Source organism: Arachis ipaensis, chromosome B6 (assembly GCF_059453495.1).
Source record: "Arachis ipaensis isolate K30076 ecotype BB chromosome B6, ASM5945349v1, whole genome shotgun sequence".
In the NCBI taxonomy this organism is placed as follows: domain Eukaryota; kingdom Viridiplantae; phylum Streptophyta; class Magnoliopsida; order Fabales; family Fabaceae; genus Arachis; species Arachis ipaensis.
In genome coordinates, this window is record NC_142441.1 from 144399024 (window position 1) to 144417809 (window position 18786).

The 18786-nt window shown below is 35.9% G+C and overlaps 1 protein-coding gene and 1 long non-coding RNA gene across 2 annotated transcripts; one reads left to right on the forward strand and one right to left on the reverse strand.

The window, feature by feature from the left end:
• Window positions 1-5585: 5585 nt before the first annotated feature.
• Window positions 5586-7351, reverse strand: LOC110269194 (uncharacterized). Its single transcript, XR_015885770.1, has 3 exons — window positions 7217-7351; window positions 6373-6461; window positions 5586-5862 (listed from the first exon to the last, which is right to left on the reverse strand). It is a non-coding gene; the product is annotated as an uncharacterized LOC110269194 (long non-coding RNA).
• A 2164-nt stretch (window positions 7352-9515) lies between these two features.
• On the forward strand, window positions 9516-10199 carry LOC148563030 (uncharacterized). The gene has a single exon (XM_088491129.1). The coding sequence runs from the start codon at window positions 9516-9518 to the stop codon at window positions 10197-10199; it is 684 nt and encodes a 227-aa protein (XP_088347255.1).
• Window positions 10200-18786: the final 8587 nt, after the last annotated feature.

Sequence of the window (18786 nt, forward strand, 5' to 3'; positions counted from 1 at the left end):
TATTTTATATAGCAAAACTCTACGTAAAACTAATAATAAAAAATTATTAAATAATTTAATAAATTTAACTAAATTATGATCGTTCTAATGAAGGTTGCGAGAATCGAATCGGTCATTGAATCGGTCAAGTTACTGGTTTAATGGTTTAATGATCCAACCGTAATTGAATCGTAGTCGAATCGATTTTGTTAAATATAAAATAAAATTATTAAAAATGTAATATAAATCTTTTAAAATTTAAATTTAATCATTCGTATAATAATAAAATTTAAAATTTCATAACCTATCCACTAACTAAACTATATCTCATCTCATCATTAAAATTTTACATTCAAATTCAAAAATCACAATTTATAACTAAAAGAAATCATGGCATAAATACTATATCCATATTCAATCAACAATCACCAACAATCAATAATAATATCAATGATTACTTAATTAGACAAAACTCACTCAATTAATGTCAAATTACTAATTAGAAATAACTATGAACCAATCTCAGCAGCAACAATTTATCAAGGTGTGCAAAACAAACTATTGCATGCCCCCTTAAAACCTAACTTCATGTTTCAGATACTACAGCAATTACAGTAAAATAAAACCTCAGCCATTACAGCAATTACGGCAAAATTTAGAATTACAGCAATTCAAAATCCAAAATTATATCAATTCTGTTCAGTATTATAAAATTATACCAAAATTCAATTCAGCATTCAAAATCCAGGATTTGAAATTATATCAAACTTAGGAGGATTATTAGAAGAATACATTATAGAATATAGAATTCTACAATAAGATCACTAGTTTTCAGCCATTAACAGAAAATAAATTCAAAAGAAAAATTCAAGTTCCTTCATAAACTAAACAATGAAACAGAAAATAATGTTAGAATTACTTTCAATAGCAAGGGTATGTGCCAAATATTCGGCACATCATGGAGACAGAAGTAATGTTCTGAAAAAAGGTTTTGAAATTCTATTCAGCATTCAGTGTTACAGCAATTCTGTAGCAGAATTAACAGAATAAACAAAATTAATTGAAAAAATAAAGAACTCTGCAGCAACTCCAGCAAGCCAGTGATTCATATAATTAATAGAATAAAAAATATTAATTGAAAAACTGAAAAACTCTGCAGCAACTCCAGCAAGCTAGCAATTCATATCATTATGAGTTTATCAAAAAAAATTAATTAAAACACTAAGAAGCTCACTGAGGCAGAGAAAGCAGAGACGGCCTAAAGTGGCATAGAGATGCTCGACAGGACAGAGGCGGCCGACGACTGAAGCTATGCCCCGACCTTCCGACGACGAGGGTGATAGAAGCTTCAAACGGACCACCCGACGACGACTATGGCGACAGAAGCTTCGAGTGGTGATGGTGGCAACGACTGGTGGCCACTGCCGGTGCCGATAGTGGTAAGGACGGTGGAGTGGAAGCGTTCCTGCTGGCTTCAGCCTTCAGCTCATTGAGGAACTTAGGGTTGGAAGGGGAGAGAGAGGCGTTAGGCTCGAAGGGATTGGGTGGGTTATGGGCCTTTCGAACTTTTTTTTTTCAAGCATCAGAAAACGACACCGTTTTCTATAAGGATGGCAAAACCGGTCTTCTAAAAAATCCGTCCGGTTCACCGGTTAACCACCGGTTTGACCGATTTTTTGCAAAATGATTTTAAGAATTATCCGGACTGACTAGATGATCGGTTCCCAATTAATCCGATTGAACCGACCGGTTCAGTCCGGTTTTCAGAACATTGATTCTAATAATAGTCGATTATTAATTTTACACAAAAACATATAAATTTTCACCATACTACCAACATAAATTAGTATGTGAGTGCTTAGTTTTATATAGACAAATGCAAATTCGTCTTACTATTATAAATAAAAAAAAAACAAAATAAAATATTTAAACTCTACATTTAATATAAAATATAATAAATAAAAAATTAAAATTTGTTAAATTAATAAAATATATAAAATTTTTTATTTAATAAAAAAAAGATGAATTTTTTAATATGTATATTTTCATTTGTGGACTGTAGTTGCAGCCCAATACCCTTTTCCAAGCTTAATTAACCACCAAATAGTGTTTCATATCCAAGAAAAAAGACCAAATAATGAAAAATCGCCCAAAAAACCCCAATCACCATGACTTTTTTTTATTTGTTCGTTTATAATTTATAACATCTATAAATTATTATACCAAAAACAAAAAGACTTCTATATGTATTTATACATTATTTAGATTAAATTAAAATTAAAATTAAGGTTGATTTTATTTCTGTTCTAGCCCAACTCAATGCAACTCATGCACGGCTCAACAAACGAATGCTTGCCCCATTCTTTACACGCAAATGTCTTCTGTGTGACACAAATAATGAGAGACTCAATAGCTGGTAAAAGCTATGAAAGAGGCTGGGCCTTACGACAGATACCCATCCGGACGAATGAGGATAAAGGAAAGGGACTTACCTCTCTTTACGTCACCATAATCCTAATCTAGTCGTTTTATGGTACGAACACTTACTTTGGCATCAAAGTGTCTTTGTAGGTGGTCTCATCCGCCGTCCAACCGACAAATCGCGCACACAGCTTCTTCTGTCAGAAGTTTACGTTCAGGTTCTCATCAACACCTTAAGCACCTTGTCACTAACCGACTATCCGAACTCACGAACAATTTTCAAAAATGTGTATGTTCTTTTTACATTTTCACAAATTATTTTAACTGCGAAATAGAAACAAATCTCATATATATTTTTCTTTTTCTCCCTTAAAATTAGTGTATGGAGCACGGGATATACATAAAAGAGTAAATAATTATTTTTAACCATGAAAGATTGAAGCATTGACAAATTTACCCATTAAAAAATAAAATTAATGTTGTCCCCATAAAAGATAAATTTCAGTTAATAAAACTAACCAAAACCTAAAAAATTATTTAGAATTTTCAAATTAACCATTTTTAACATTTCACCATCACCTTCACACAACTACACAATCTTTCTTCTTTCTCTTCTGTCGCCATAACACCCACTTCTGATACCACAATCTAGAAAGAAGAAGAAGAACCCTCCTCTCCCAAATTAGAAAACTCTAGCATGCCCCATTTCTCTCATTTTGCCATTGCTTCCTCCCTTTCTCACCGTTCATCATCTCGTTGCCGGCAAAGTTGTGTTGTCGGCACACCGTCCCGCTCGTCAGAAAAGAAGCTCGTGAACCAATTGATCCTCCTCACGAGTTGTTTGATGCTGCCATGAGAGGTTCATCACTAGAGACGGTCAAAGACAATTTTTTTTTACAGCATTTTCTTTTGAAGTTTATATTTTGGCCCTATAATTTTAGTTTTTTAGAGTACTAATTTTGTTATTACTTTCTTTCTTTATTTTTTTTTTTGTTAGAAATTTCTCATGATTTTATTTTATGATGCTTAACTTTGGGTTAAGTTTTATGGTTTTTTACTATGATAGTGTTGTTATTGGTTCATTAACTCTATGTTCATTGATTTATTTTTGTCTGCCATGTATTTGCTGTAATGCTTGAAATAAATGTTATAGAAAGAAGTGGGTATTAGGGTGGTAGTGGAAGGAAAAGAAGAAATGTTGGGTGATTGTGTGGGAGTGATGGATGGGGAAATGTTAATAAGGGTAATTTGGAAACTTTGAATAATTTTTTAGATTTTAGTTAATTTTATTAATTGAAATTTATTTTTTATGAATAGATTTGTCAGTACTTAAATTTTTCATAGTTAGAAATAATTATTTATTTTACATAAAGGATTTTTATTAAAAAAAATTAAGTAAATATATTAATTATTACTATAAATATTTTACAAAATTATAACTAAAATCAAAGTTTAACCATTTCAATGTTAAAAACATTAAAAATAAATAGTATCATATTAAACTTTAAATCTTAAGTGGTGCTCTAATTCGCGATAGATTAATCTTTGCGATAGATTACTCTTTGATCTACCGAATTGAAAAACACTATAAATCATATTTATTAGTATCATATTCATTTTTGAAGTCAAAATAATATAATTAATGCTAGGGGCGGAGCTAGACTACACTTTAGGGAAGGACAAAAATTAGTTTTATAATATAGAAGAGACTAAACTAAATATTTTAGGGAGGCTAACTTAAAATTTCTATATACTTTATAAAAAAATTTAAAATTTAGAGGTGTTTGACATGAGGCTCCGCCTCTGCTTAATGCTAATACTTGTTAAAACTTTATATTTTATGACATAATTTTTAAGTTTTCAAACTGATAGACTTATGTCATTATAAAAATTATTAGATTGGTTAATATTCTTTGGTAATATTTGTTGAACACTGTCGTTGAGTATTAGTTTGTATAAAGAGAATTATAATAATTTTTGTTATTCAATAATTTATTCTATTGCTTGAAAATAAATTATTGTCCCTTTGATTGGTAAATACATTTTTTCTAATTTTTTACACTATTTTATTCGATAACAATTACCACTAAAAAAATAAATGGTCACAATATTCTATAATATGATATATAAAATCATTTTTTATTTTAAAATTAATTCTGGTTAGTGAAATAAAATTTAAAATAATTTTTTATTTTCTTACTCAAATTTAAATTTAAGTTCAGAATTGATTAACAACTCACTATTTTTTTAATTCCAATAACAAAAACAAAAATTGTTAGGTGCAAAATATTCAACATTTAATAATTTCAATAATCTAAATTTTAAAAAGTTGAGTTAGAAATTAATTATAACTTGAACATTGATAAGATATATATATATTAGTACGTAAAAATAATAATATCTAATGTATAATTTATTGATAGTTAATTTATGATCCAAAATTTGTTTTGTGAACTTTGTAGTATGTAAAAATAGTAACTTTATTTTTTATTATTTAAAAAATTATCTATATTTTTTTATTATGTAATTAACTTAATTAATAACTTTTATTATTAATTTTTTTTCAAAAAATATCAATTTATCTTAGATGATAACTTAAATTGTTTGTTTCATATATTAAATAATATAAATAGCATCTTGTATCTTAAATTTATTAATTTATTCATATTCAAAGAAAAAAAAATATTATGCAATAAATCATATGTTACAAAAATTAGTTGATTTACACATAAATTAACTATATAATCATTACAAAAAAAAATTATTTATCATAGATAATAATCTTTGATATATATAATGTCATGTATATATTAATATGATCTATTTTAATTATGTGAGTAATTATTATAATTATTTTTATATTTTTATTACATTAATAAATAATATTTAAAACTAAAAGAAAGAAAAAATAATTAAATATTTTTTTTAATTTGAAATAAAAAAATTTTATAAGTATATCCAACTTTTATATATGCTAAATGTTATAATATTTAAATATTTAATAGTATAGTATTTGTTACAACCAAGGTTCAGAAAACCGGACCGGTCATCAAACCGCTCTAGTCACTGGTTCACTGGTTCATTGGTCTAACCGGTTCAACCGGTGGTCCAACCAGAAAAACCGTTTTAGAGTAAAATAATAAATAAATTATAAATACACATCCTAAAATATAATTATAGTCTGATACAAATCTTAAAATATCTTCGAAATTAAAAACACTACATAAAATATCATCAACCAAATACATATGATCTTATCAAAATCCAAACTCAAAAGTTAAATAGTAATAAAAGCATATCTAAATGTTAAATCCCAACATCATGGTTTATCAATTATCAAAATCTACAAGAACTTGTTGCAAATCTGCTTCGGTGGGATGATCTTCACCTTCATTCCCACCCTGATCAGCAGAAGAAAGAGATGCAGCATAAAGACCACTACTACCACCGCCACTTGGATAACTGAAATTAGTAAAACATGTATGAAATTAAACAACACAAGACAACACAACACAATGAACATACCCAGAAATTGAACAGTTCACTGAGCAAGTTCACAAAGCAAGTTCACAGAAATTGAACAGTTCACAAATGAAGTTAAGCTGCAAAATAGAAGACCAGCCAGCTTAACATTCAGATTTTGACCAAACACAAATTGACCAACAAATAGAAATTGTGCAACAAAGAGGAATTAAGCTGCAAAATAGAGCAGAAATTGAGCAGAGGACCAAACACAGCCACTTACATTGAACAGTTCACAAATGAAATTGACAGAAAATTAGAAGACCATCCAGCTTAACATTCAGATTTTTTATTTCTTATGCTCAGCAGCAAACAGAAATTGAGGTAAGATAAGGAAAATGTCAAAGCAGCATATACATATACCTAAAAATGAGGTAAGATCCTAATCTCCTTTCATCTCATTTTCTCAACTACAGAGACAGAAACATAGTTCAGAATGGAAAAACACACCTGATCAAATCTCTCTCTTCGTCTTTTAGATGACCGGTAAAATTGTGACTCCACTTCACGCCGATATGCCTGCACAGCAGCTCGAAGTGCTGGTCAGGGCAGTCAGCAGTTCAGCACAGGACCCACAAGAAATCAAGGAACAAAATTAGGATTGTTAAAAAGGATATCACTAGTTATAAACTTATAATACATTTATTTGTCTTCACAAAATGAAGGTATCGTATATCCAGTATTTTGCATTTTCAATATATAAACATTTTACATGAAAGGTTTGCTTAGATTTTGCTTAGTAAATGAAAGCATTGAGAGAAGGGGAGTGTGTGTAATTAGCAACTTAGCACACTGCAAATACAGAAAGGAAGGTTTAGAAATCCTTTCAACTCTTCCTAGCCCATTTTCATTATAGTACTTTTCCTTTTTGTGTACATTACATACAAGCAACATGAAAGCAAAAATAAAGGAGAAATTGAGCAGAGGACCAAACACAGCCACGTACATTTCAGATTATTAATTTCTGATGCTAATTGCTAACCAACAAACAGCCAAACAGAAATTGATCATATTCATATTTCTTATGCTAATTGCTAACCAACAAACAGCCAAACAAAAATAGATGAGCACTGAAATTCACAAATGAAGTTCACAGAAAATTAAGCCTAGGTCTAAGTTCAGTTCACATTGAGGACAAAGAGAAACAGAACATGAGCAGAGGTCTAAGTTCAATTCAGTTCACAGAAAATTAAGCCGAGGTCTAAGTGCACAGAAATTGAACAGTTCACATCCATGGAAGAACATGAGCAGAGGCGAAGGACAAAGAGAAATGAGCAGAGGACGAGTCACTCACCTGGGGTCGATGGAGGCTACCGGTGTTGACTGTTGAGGACCGCCGATGAGAGGCTACTGCGTGCTGGTGTTGAGACTTGAGAAGATGAAGACGATGGAGCTGAGGATGGCGACACCACGGGCGCGAAGGATGGCGACACCACGGGCGCGAAGGGTGGCGACAGGGGGCTATGGTTCAGGCAGCACGGCTAGGGTTCTCCTCCATTGATGATTCAGATGATGATTGATGAATGAATGGGGTCGGGGCTCGGGGGAAGGAAGGGGGGGTGATCCACGGGCGGGTCGGGTCGGGTGTATTTTTTTATTTTTTCTAAAACGTTAAACGACGCCGTTTTGGCGTAACCGGCCGGTCACCGGTTCGGTTTTTGACCGGTTCGTCGGTTCTTGACCGGTTATTCTCCCAGCGGTTTTCATATAAGGACCGGACCGTTTGAAGCGCCGGTTCATGGTTAAACCGGTCGAACCGGCCGGTCCGGTCCGGTTTTCAGAACCTTGGTTACAACAATGGCTCAAAACATTAATCTAAGATATACTTAGTCCGAATAAGACTCCAAGCAAGCAAAATCAACCGAGGCCCATGGTTAGGGTCCTAAATTCAATTTAGGTTCATTACCTTAAGGTTCAATGTGGATAAAGTCCATGTGCCGCTTCTCAAATCGCCTTAGATTGAATCTTCATTGCTAGTTAGAATGGTAATGGGTATTCGTCGGGCATAACAGAACTCCTTCTCGGTCCCTCTCAGTCCCATTTAAAAAAGATGTCGTCACCTCTTTGTCTTCGTCAAAAATTCATATTTAATGATCTCTTCAGGAAACTCAGAAACTCACAGATATTTATGGATATTCTCTGAAAACTTTTAAAAAAATTAACAAAAAATTGTAATATAATAATTATAAAATAATCAAATGAATATAATTCAACACCATTCATAATATATTTATTATGAAAATAATATTTTAAAAAGAAAAAAATATAAAAATATTTTTTAACATAATAACATAACATATATAACTTTCTGGGGTGAGACTGAGCGATGTAGTGATGAGTTTGAGAGGAAACGAGTTAGAGAAAGAGAAGCGAAATCGAGACTGAAGATGAGTTTGGAAGAAAGAAAAAAAAATTCAAATTTGAGACAGGCTACGATTACTAAATTCAAGAAATGGATTTATGTATTATAAATTAGGGTAAGCCAGTAATTTCATTTTCGCGTGGATTTGACGGTCCCATGGAACGGGTATCTATGTCCTTGTCCATTTCATGTTGGTGGGTCTTCCGATCCACAAGTGAAAATTTCACATGTCTCTATTTAGTCCTAAATCGTGAGTAATTTTTGTGAATATTGTTAGTTCGTGACACAAAGCTATTCCAGCCACTCAATAAATTCCTAAATAACTAAAGTCATTGCTATACCATTTTCATAAAATCACATATATCCTTGTTATAATAATATTAATCAAAGATAAATGGTTAAACATTAAACGAGTCTGTTAGAGAATCATTAAAATCAATTTAGATCAATTAATATTGTTTATATTTATATAGCATATCTGTATATTAATTGTAGAATTTTATGTCTTTATTACTTTGATTTATCTAGCACCTATAAATACCCCTTGTATATTGTACTTTTTATCATACTGAATAATACACAAAAACACTTTCTGCACCTTGGTCTCTTGTTTCTAACATGGTATCAAGAGCCTAAAGTTTTTTTTCAATGAAAATTTATTCATAGCCTCCTTATTTTTCTCTTCTGACAGTGCTTCTTTGCTCTCGTTTTTTGATCTGTTTCCAACGCTTTGGTTTGTCACCTCCGCCATCATAGTGTTCGTCTCTTCGTTAGGATTCCAACACCGCTAGAATCGACGCCTGAAGCCACTGGACGTGCCCTCATGCGCCGCCGGAACCTCCCTGCCCACCTCCATTGTTCTTCATCCCAGAAGTTTCAGCAGCCGTTGGATCTTGGTGCTGAATGCACGATCCTGGAGCTTCCACGTGTCACGATGCCAGCTTCCCAGTAACCCGCGTTCGACCCGACCCAGTCTGCTGGTTGACCCGCGCTCCACCTCATCGCCAGCCTGTGTTCTCCGTCCTCTCACGGGCCACCACGTGTCATCGTTCCGCTGATGTGGCACTGACGTCCCTGCTGATATGGCGCTGACGTGTCGTTGACGTGACAGACAAACGCGACCCTCCTTAAGATTTTTTGGTGAGCTCTTTTCAATTCTGCCCTTTGTTTTCTCATTTTCTGCCCCGAATTTACAGTTTCTTCTCCTTTTTTTTCCATTGTCTCTATTACTATGGAAAAACCGAATGTCTTTCAGCCTATCCCTGCTATCCTTAATGGCTCCAACTATGCACATTGGGTTGAAGCTATGCGAGAATTTCTTAAAGGGCAAAAATTATGGCGATATGTGACTAGTGATATTGTCTGTCCTGTTAAGCTAACTGTGGCTGACAAATCCAGAGATGGTGCCTCCAAATCCAACGAGGATGCTGAGAAGGACTTTGCAGAGAAATTGGAAGATTGGGATAGTAAAAATTATCAGATTATCACTTGGTTCCGCAATACTTCTACCCCTGGCATTCATTTACAGTTTGGGCATTTTGAAACTGCTAAAGAGGTATGGGATCATTTGGCAAAGCGTTACACTAGTTCTGATCTCTCTCATCAGTACCAACTGCTTAAGGAACTTCATTGTCTTAAACAAGAACGTGGCCAAGCAGTTTTTGATTTTCTTACTCAGATGGAGATTATTTGGGATCAATTGACCTCTTGTGAGCCTGTTCTTAAAGATCCCACTGATGCTAAGGCATATGAGGATTATCAGAACCGGACACGTCTCATCCAATTTCTGATGGCACTTACTGATGACTATGAGCCGGTCAGGGCTTCTCTTCTTCATCAAAATTCCTTGCCTAGTCTTGAAGATGCTCTTCCTCGTCTTAATTCTAAGGAAACGCGCTTGGGATTGCTTCGTTAAAAGTGAAACTGTCTTTGATGCCACCGACAGAAAGGGCAAAATCTATCGAAATTGTAACCGGCCTGGGCATTCCTTCTCCGACTGTCCCTCTATTGAATGTCGTAAGTGCAAACAAAAAGGCCACATTGGCTCCAATTGCCCGAAACTGTTCTGCCATTATTGTAAGCTCTCGGGTCACTTGATTGTTACATGTCCTACTTGACCACCACGATCAGATCAGAACAAGTATCAACCTCATCCCAACAGCTCTCCGCATGTGCCTGCTTCTACTGCTGCTACTACTACTGAGTCCACCCCCATCTCTCAACACACCTCTGTCTCTCCATCAGATATTGAGTCTCTTCTTAAGCAACTTCTCTCTTTTTCTGGTAATACCCCTGCTACTCTTTCCACCCCTCCAGGTAATTCTAAATAGTATTTTGATTCTGGTTATTTTAATCATATGTCTCCTTTGCGTCATCTTTTTTCGTCGTTGTCTCCCACTACAAATGCACCTTCTATCAACACTGTTAATGGTTCCCTCTTGCATGCAACCCATCACAGGATTATTTCACAGTCCAATATTCATCTTTCTGATACTTATTTTGTTCCAAAATTGAATTTTAATCTTATCTCTGTCGGTCAGCTTGTTGAACTCAGTTTTGATGTCATTTTTTCTATTCTTGGTTGTCGTGTGCAGGATCGTCGGACGGAAAAGATCATCGGGACTGGTTGTAAGGTCGGACGTTTATTTGAGCTCGAGAACCTTCATGTTCCCTCTACGTCAAATCTCTGTGCTGTTTCCTCTCCATCTACTCTTCACTTGTGGCACCGTCGTCTTGCCCATAGCTCCTTAGGAAAATTGCGTCCTCTTATATCTACGGGTGTTTTAGGTCAAGTTCAAAATGAGTCTTTTGATTGCATTTCTTGTCGCACTGCAAAATAACATGCCTTATCCTTTAATAATAATTTCTCTATTGCTTGCTCTCCTTTTGATCTTATTCATTCTGATGTTTGGGGCCCCGCTCCCACCACTTCTATGGGAGGGGCTCGATACTTTGTCGTCTTTATTGATGATTATTCACGTTTTACTTGGGTTTATTTGATAACTAATCGTCATGAGTTGCCTCAGATTTATATTAACTTTGCCACTATGGTTCGAACTCAGTTTTCAAAGGTCATTAAAATTTTCAGATGTGATAATGCTATAGAATATCGTGACTCCAAACTTTTAAATTTTCTCGCTGAACATGGTACTTTGTCCGAGTTTTCTTGTCCTGGTACCTCTAAACAAAATGGCAGAGCTGAGCGTAAGCACCGTCATATTCTTGACTCTGTCTGTGCGATGCTTATTTCCTCTTCCTGTCCTGAGCGTGCTTGGGGTGAAGCTACTCTCACTGCTGTTCATGTTATCAATAGACTCCCTTCTTCTGTTCTTGGTAACACTACTCCCTTCAAGCGTCTTGATCGTACTTCTCCCGATCACAGTTCTCTCATTATTTTTGGTTGTGTCTGTTTTGTTCTTCTTCAACCTCATGAACACAATAAGCTTGAACCACGGGCTCGCATGTGTTGTTTTCTTGGTTATGCTTCTGAACATAAGGGTTATTGTTGTTGGGATCCTATCTCTCGCCGCATTCGTATATCTTGTCATGTTATCTTCTGGGAGAGCATCACATGTTCTCTAGTTTTTTCTCTTTTAAGTCCATTCCTTCTACTCCGTCACCGTTTTTTACTAACCCAAATGTTGATCTCTTTCCTAGTGATGATAGTACAGGGTTTACCCCAAGTCCATCCCTCGAGGCCCCTGCTTTTTCGCCTTCTCCATCTCCCGATGATTCCAGACCGGACGGCGATCCCGCTCTTACCGTCATGCCTCCTCCTCCCACTCGTTCTTCTAGGGTAAGGAATCTACCACCTCATCTTTTTTTATTATCATTGTTTTTTTACTATTCTTCATCAACATGAATCTAAGTCATTCAGAGAAGCCTCCACAAATCCAAATTGGCAACAAGCAATGCAGGAAGAAATACAGGCACTTGAAAAAGTACACACTTGGGATTTGGTTGATCCTCCTTCTGATCAGAAAGTTGTGGGCAGTAGATGGGTATACAAGATCAAGACTCGCTCTGGTGGCGCTATTGACCGTTATAAGGCACGTTTGGTTGCTCAAGATTGTACGCAAGAGTATGGTATTGATTATGAAGAGACTTTTGCTCCTATCGCTCGTCTTACGTCTGTTAGAGCTCTTCTTGCCATTGCCGCGGTTAAAAAATGGTCTCTTAGTCAGATGGATATGAAGAATGCATTTCTTAATGGGAATTTAAAAAAGAAAGTCTATATGAAACCACCTCCGGGATATCCTTGTCCTTCTAGTAAGGTTTGTCTCCTTTGCAAGGCACTTTATCCACTTAAGCAAGCTCCTCGTGAATGGTTTGACAAGTTCAGCACTACCATATGCAGTCTTGGTTTTGCTTCTAGCCCTCATGAGAATGCCCTTTTCATTCGTAAAAGTGAACGTGGAGTTGTTCTTCTACTTTTGTATGTTGATGACATGATCATTACTGGAGATGATGTTGATGGTATCTCTGATCTCAAGGCCTCACTTCACCGTACCTTTGAGATGAAAGATCTTGGTTCTCTCAACTATTTTCTTAGACTCGAGGTCATTTCCACAGATGATGGCATCTATCTCTCTCAGGCTAAGTATGCTTCAGATCTTCTTGCTTGCGCTGGAATTACAGATAGTCGCACTGAGTCTACTCCTATTGACCCTAATGTTCGATTTACCCCTATGGATGGCACTGTTTTGGATAATCCGACTCTCTATCGACAGTTAGTTGGAGGTCTCGTCTACTTGACTGTCACCCGACCAGACATTGCCTATCCAGTTCACGTACTTAGCCAGTTCTTGTCAGCTCCTCGTACTACTCACTATGCGGCAGTTCTTCGCATTCTTCGCTACATCAAAGGCACTCTATTTCATGGCCTTTATTTTTCTGCCCATTCCTCTTTGTCTCTTCAAGCATACTCTGATGCTGATTGGACTGGTGATCCCACTGATCGTCGTTCTACTACTGTTTACTGCTTGTTTCTTGGCGACGCTCTCATTTCTTGGCGTGCTAAGAAGCAAACGTTCACTGCTCGCTCAAGCACAGAAGTTGAGTACCGTGCCCTCGCTGACACCACCGCTGAGGTTATCTCGGTTCGTTGGCTTCTCGAAGATCTGGATGCTCCTCAGTCGTCCCCTATTGATGTTTTTTGTGATAACCGTAGTGCTATTCAGATTGCCCATAATGATGTGTTTCATGAACGCACCAAACACATTGAGATTGATTGTCACTTTGTTCGGCAACGTATCCTTATTGATGCTGTTCGTCTCATTGCTGTTGGAACACTGGATCAAACTGCTGATATCTTCACGAAAGCTCATCACCCGACTCATTTCCGGACTTTGTTATCCAAACTCAAGCTGGTATCCTTGGCTCCCACTTGAGTTTGAGGGGAGATGTTAGAGAATCATTAGAATCAATTTATATCCATTAATATCATTTATATTTATATAGCATATCTGTATATTAATTGTAGGATTCTATATCTTTATTACTTTGATTCATCTAGCACCTATAAATACCCGTTATATATTGTACTTTTCATCATACTGAATAATATAAAAAAATACTTTCTTCAGCTTGGTCTCTTGTTTCTAACAGAGCCATATTTTCATATATATAATAATAACTAAGATCACTATTATAATTTGTGAAATCATAATATTTCAAGAAATAATGTATAGAGAACTTAAATGTTGATAAGTTTGGACAACTTTAGAAAAATTTAAAAAAATTTCTATTGATTCATAAGATTTTTTTTTAGAAATTGGTCCATAGTCTATGATAAATAATTTTGAAATTTACATATATGTTATTTATCTTTTATATATATATATATATATATTATAGAGATTTATAATATTTTTCATATCGATGTGAATGGTTATAGAGAGACTTTTATCATTAAATGAAATATAGAGAAATTAAAAAAATTAATTGATATTTTTTGATAATTTATTCAGTTTTTATTTTAAATTTAAATTAAATTATATATTCAATTAATATTTATTTATTTATTCTAATTATTCTATAAAATAGATAATATATTTAAGTATATTTTAAAATAAACTATTCGATTTTATATAATTAAAAGATAACGTTGAGATTGAAACTAATTGAAATATAATAAGCATATATATGAGGAGTAAAAATTAAATAAATAATAAAAAATTAAAAAAAATTAGAAAAAAACAAAATAGACAATATTTATAGTCAATAAAAAGTACATTATAAGAAAAATTTAGTATAATAATGAATATAAAAGATAAAAAACAAAAATAAGATATATTTTTATTAAAAAATTTAAAAAATATTATAAAAAATAACCTATTAATCAAGTTTTATAAAAATAAAAAAAATTACAAAAATTATAGCTAAAATACAAAAAAGAGAGAAAGAAAAATACAAAGCACATTTGGATTTTATATATATATACAAAATAATAAGAGAATAATTTAAATTAAATTTATTTATTTTACTTTTTATTTATTATTTATTAAATAATTTAATGTTTATCTTGATCAAATCAAATAATTAATATAACTAATTAGTTATAATTAATGTGATTTATCTTAGTGGTATAACTGAAATACGTTAAAATACTAAAGATAAAATTAAAATTAAATATTAAAGATAAAATGGAAACAAAATAATATTTACTATCTTGATACATAGAATGAACAATAAAATGAATCAAATAACATATATTAGTTGTAATTAATAAATTCAAATGAATTAAACAAATAAATCAAGAGATATCTCTAAAAATTAATTAAATTAATTAGTTGATACAAATAATTAGTATAATTAATTTGGTTTAATAAATTAAAAAAATAAATTAAAAAATCTCTAAAAATATTTCACATCAGTTCCATCACTGATATTAAATAGTTTAATATTTATCTTAATCAAATTAATTAATAATTAATTATAATTAATATATTTAAATAAATAAAATAAATTAAATAAAAATATCTCTAAGAATTAATCAAATTAATTTATTGATAAAAATAATTAGTATAATTAATTTGATTTATTGAATTAAAAAAATTAGGGTAAAAAACGTGATTAAGTCATGGGAGTATAAATTTTACGGAAATCAGCCAAACTGAATTCCTAGACACCATTCAACCAGAAGCAAATTTTTATATAATTCGAATCTATACGATTCGAATTATAATTCCATGTAATTCGAGGTGATTAAATTCGAATTATAGGCATGCAAGAACTCCAAGTAGTTCGAAACAACTTGTTTCGAATTAGAAAAGAAGAATTCGAATTAAGTAAATTCGAATTACTAAGAAAGGACAAGCTACACATAATTCGAAACATATTGCTTCGAATTACTAAGGAATGGTAATTCAAATTGAATTGATTCGAATTACTGTGAACCGGAGCTCTATATATATGCTGTGAACTCACGTTGCTCTCATCAAAGAGGTGAGATGGCTAGTGAGGATAGTTTTCTAGTGCTTGTACACCACAGAGGATCGATTAAGAGAAAAACTCGGTCTGGCGTGAAGTTCACTGATAAGGATCCTCTATGTATTATCGTGAGGCCAACGACCGGCTACGATGCTCTCGTTAGCTCTGTGCTGGAGAAGCTTGGTCTGGAAGGAGTGAAAAGGGTTAAGAAGTTTTTCTATCGCATCCTAACCACGGTGCTCCATGATACGGTGAAGTATGATTGTTTCACGATCAGGAGTGATGAGGACTTGCAGGTTATGTATCTTTGCCGTAGGTAGTTTCCCGAGGTGAGGACACCAGAGCTGTTGGCAAAGTTGGTTGATGTGGTATCCAGCTCGGGTGGTTCGAACCGGAATGCCAACACTATAGCCACGGTGGCCGGCTCGAGCTCGAGACTTGCTGTTGCTTCATCCTCCGTTCCTGTGTATGAGCCAGCGATACAGCCTGTCGCCTCCCCATCGTTCGCTGTTGATCTCAGCGGCAATGTTGGAGACGAGGTTAGGTATGGAGAACATCATCTGACCGAATTACGGTGTCCTACACCGGCTGGTGTTGGAGAGGGATTGTTTGATGATCCAGATGATGATGATGTCGAGCCGGATATGATCGCTGATGACAGCGGCGATGATCTTGGAGCTAGTCATCCGAGAAGGGCTACAGGTGGATCTAGTTCTGGCACACAGCAGTACCCACCCCATTTTTCATCGTTGGACCTGGATGCCATGAGGCATGACAAAAATCCTGGGCAGCCTGCTGGATTTGGCGCTAGAGATACGGAAGGGTCTGCCGGTATGACAGAGTTCCAGGTTGGGCAACAATTTCAGGATAAAGATGAGGCGCTGTTGAGTGTGAAGACTTACAGCATCCGCCGAGGGGTACAGTACAAGGTAGTTGAGTCTAACTATCGAAGGTATGTGGGAAAGTGTTCTGAGTTTGGGAATGGGTGTACATGGTTGATTCGGTTGAGTCTCCGGCAGCGCAAGGGCATCTGGGAAGTCAAGCGGTACAATGGACCGCATACCTGTCTCGCCACCTCCATCTCCAGCGACCATAGGAGTTTGGACTACCATGTCATAGCGACATTCATTATGCCAATAATTAGGGCTGATGCATCCGTCAACATCAAGGTGCTTCTAAATGCCACGGCCGCACACTTTGGGTTCAGGCCTACGTATAGGAGGGTATGGATGGCGAAGCAGAAGGCCGTTGCCATCATCTATGGGGACTGGGATGAGTCGTACAACGAGCTCCCTCGGTGGGTGTTAGGAGTTCAGTTGACGATGCCGGGTACTGTAGCAGTCCTCAGGACTTGCCCTGTTCGAGTTGGGGGACAGCTGGACGAGTCTCAGGCTAACTTTCATAGGTTGTTCTGGACTTTCCCCCCTTGTATCGAGGCATTTCATCATTGCAAGCCGTTGGTGAGTATTGACGGCACCCATCTATATGGCAAGTATGAGGGAACGTTGCTTGTCACGATTGCACAGGACGGGAATTCCAACATACTCCCTGTAGCATTTGCACTAGTTGAGAGTGAGAATGCTGAGTCATGGTCTTTCTTTCTCTCCCACCTCCGTCAGCACGTGACACCTCAGCCGGGTCTGTTAGTTATCTCAGATAGGCATAACGGCATCAAGGCAGCGCTCGAGGCTCCCGATGGGGGATGGCTACCTCCGGCTGCATACCGGGCATTCTGCATTGGACACGTAGCAGCGAATTTCGCCCTCACCTTCAAGGGCAAAGACGCCCGGAGGCTTCTTGTGAACGCCGCATATGCGAAGACTGAAGTGGAGTTCGACTACTGGTTTGACATTCTGCGCTCTGAAAATCTGGCAATGTGTGACTGGGCGAACCGGATTGAGTATTCCTTGTGGACACAGTATTGTGATGAGGGTCGGAGATTCGGGCACATGACGACCAACATTTCTGAGTGTGTGAATTCAATCCTGAAGGGGGTAAGGAACCTCCCTGTGTGCTCACTGGTCAAGGCCACATACGCAAGGTTGGCGGAGCTATTTGTCCGTAAGGGGAGGGAGGCCGAGGCACAGCTGGGTACCAGACAACAATTCAGTCAATACCTAGTAAAGTGTATCGAGGCCAACCTGAAGACAGCTAGGTGTTTCACGGTGACTGTTTATGACAGGGATAACTCCGAGTACACCGTGGCAGAAACGACTCCGACAGGTTCGTTCTCACTAGGTAGCTACAGGGTCTCACTAGCGTCTCAGACTTGTGATTGTGGATACTTCCAAGCACTTCATTTTCCGTGTCCACACGCACTGGCGTGCTGTGCATATTCACGTCTTACTTGGCAACCTTACGTCCACCAGGTCTATTGCCTAAGTTCCATTTTCGATGTTTATCAGATAGGAATCACACCTCCCATTCCGGAGGATTTCTGGCCACCATATGACGGGCCTACCGTTATACCAAATCCAAACATGAGGCGTGCTAGGGAGGGTCGTCCGAGGTCCACCCGCATACGCACCAACATGGATGATGCAGATCCAAACCGGCCAAAGAGATGTGGCCTCTGCAGGCAACCAGGACACACTCGTCGGAGTTGTCCGCAGGCCGGACGACCCACCCACACAGGGGGGAATAAATAGGAACGTTCTGTTGTGTGTTTTTATTCCTATTACTTTCAGCAGCTAAATTTTATTTTATTTTGAAAGCAATGTTCTAGGTGGAACTCAGTTGTATTTTATAAGTGATGAAACTTGTACTGCGAACCACATATGTATGTTGAATGTATTTCTAATTATCAAGTTGAGTTACATAAGCAAAGTACGCTTTTTGTCTATGTGACTGATAAGAACTACAATAACATCAAAGTGACTGCTGAATGAACAACTCACCTAAGGAACGCGTACATAACAACGATAACCAACAGAAAAGATACATAATAGAAAAGATACATAATAGAAACATAACAAGACAATATACACCACAATCCCCGAGTCATCTAAATAGGTGCGACCCCGTGAAACAACGGCGTGGAATCCGTGTCCTCTGAGGTCTCCGTATAAGTG

What these genes read in the sequence shown, in the direction of transcription:
- LOC148563030 (XM_088491129.1), top strand. Translation starts at nt 9,516, where the DNA reads ATGGAAAAACCGAATGTCTTTCAGCCTATCCCTGCTATCCTTAATGGC.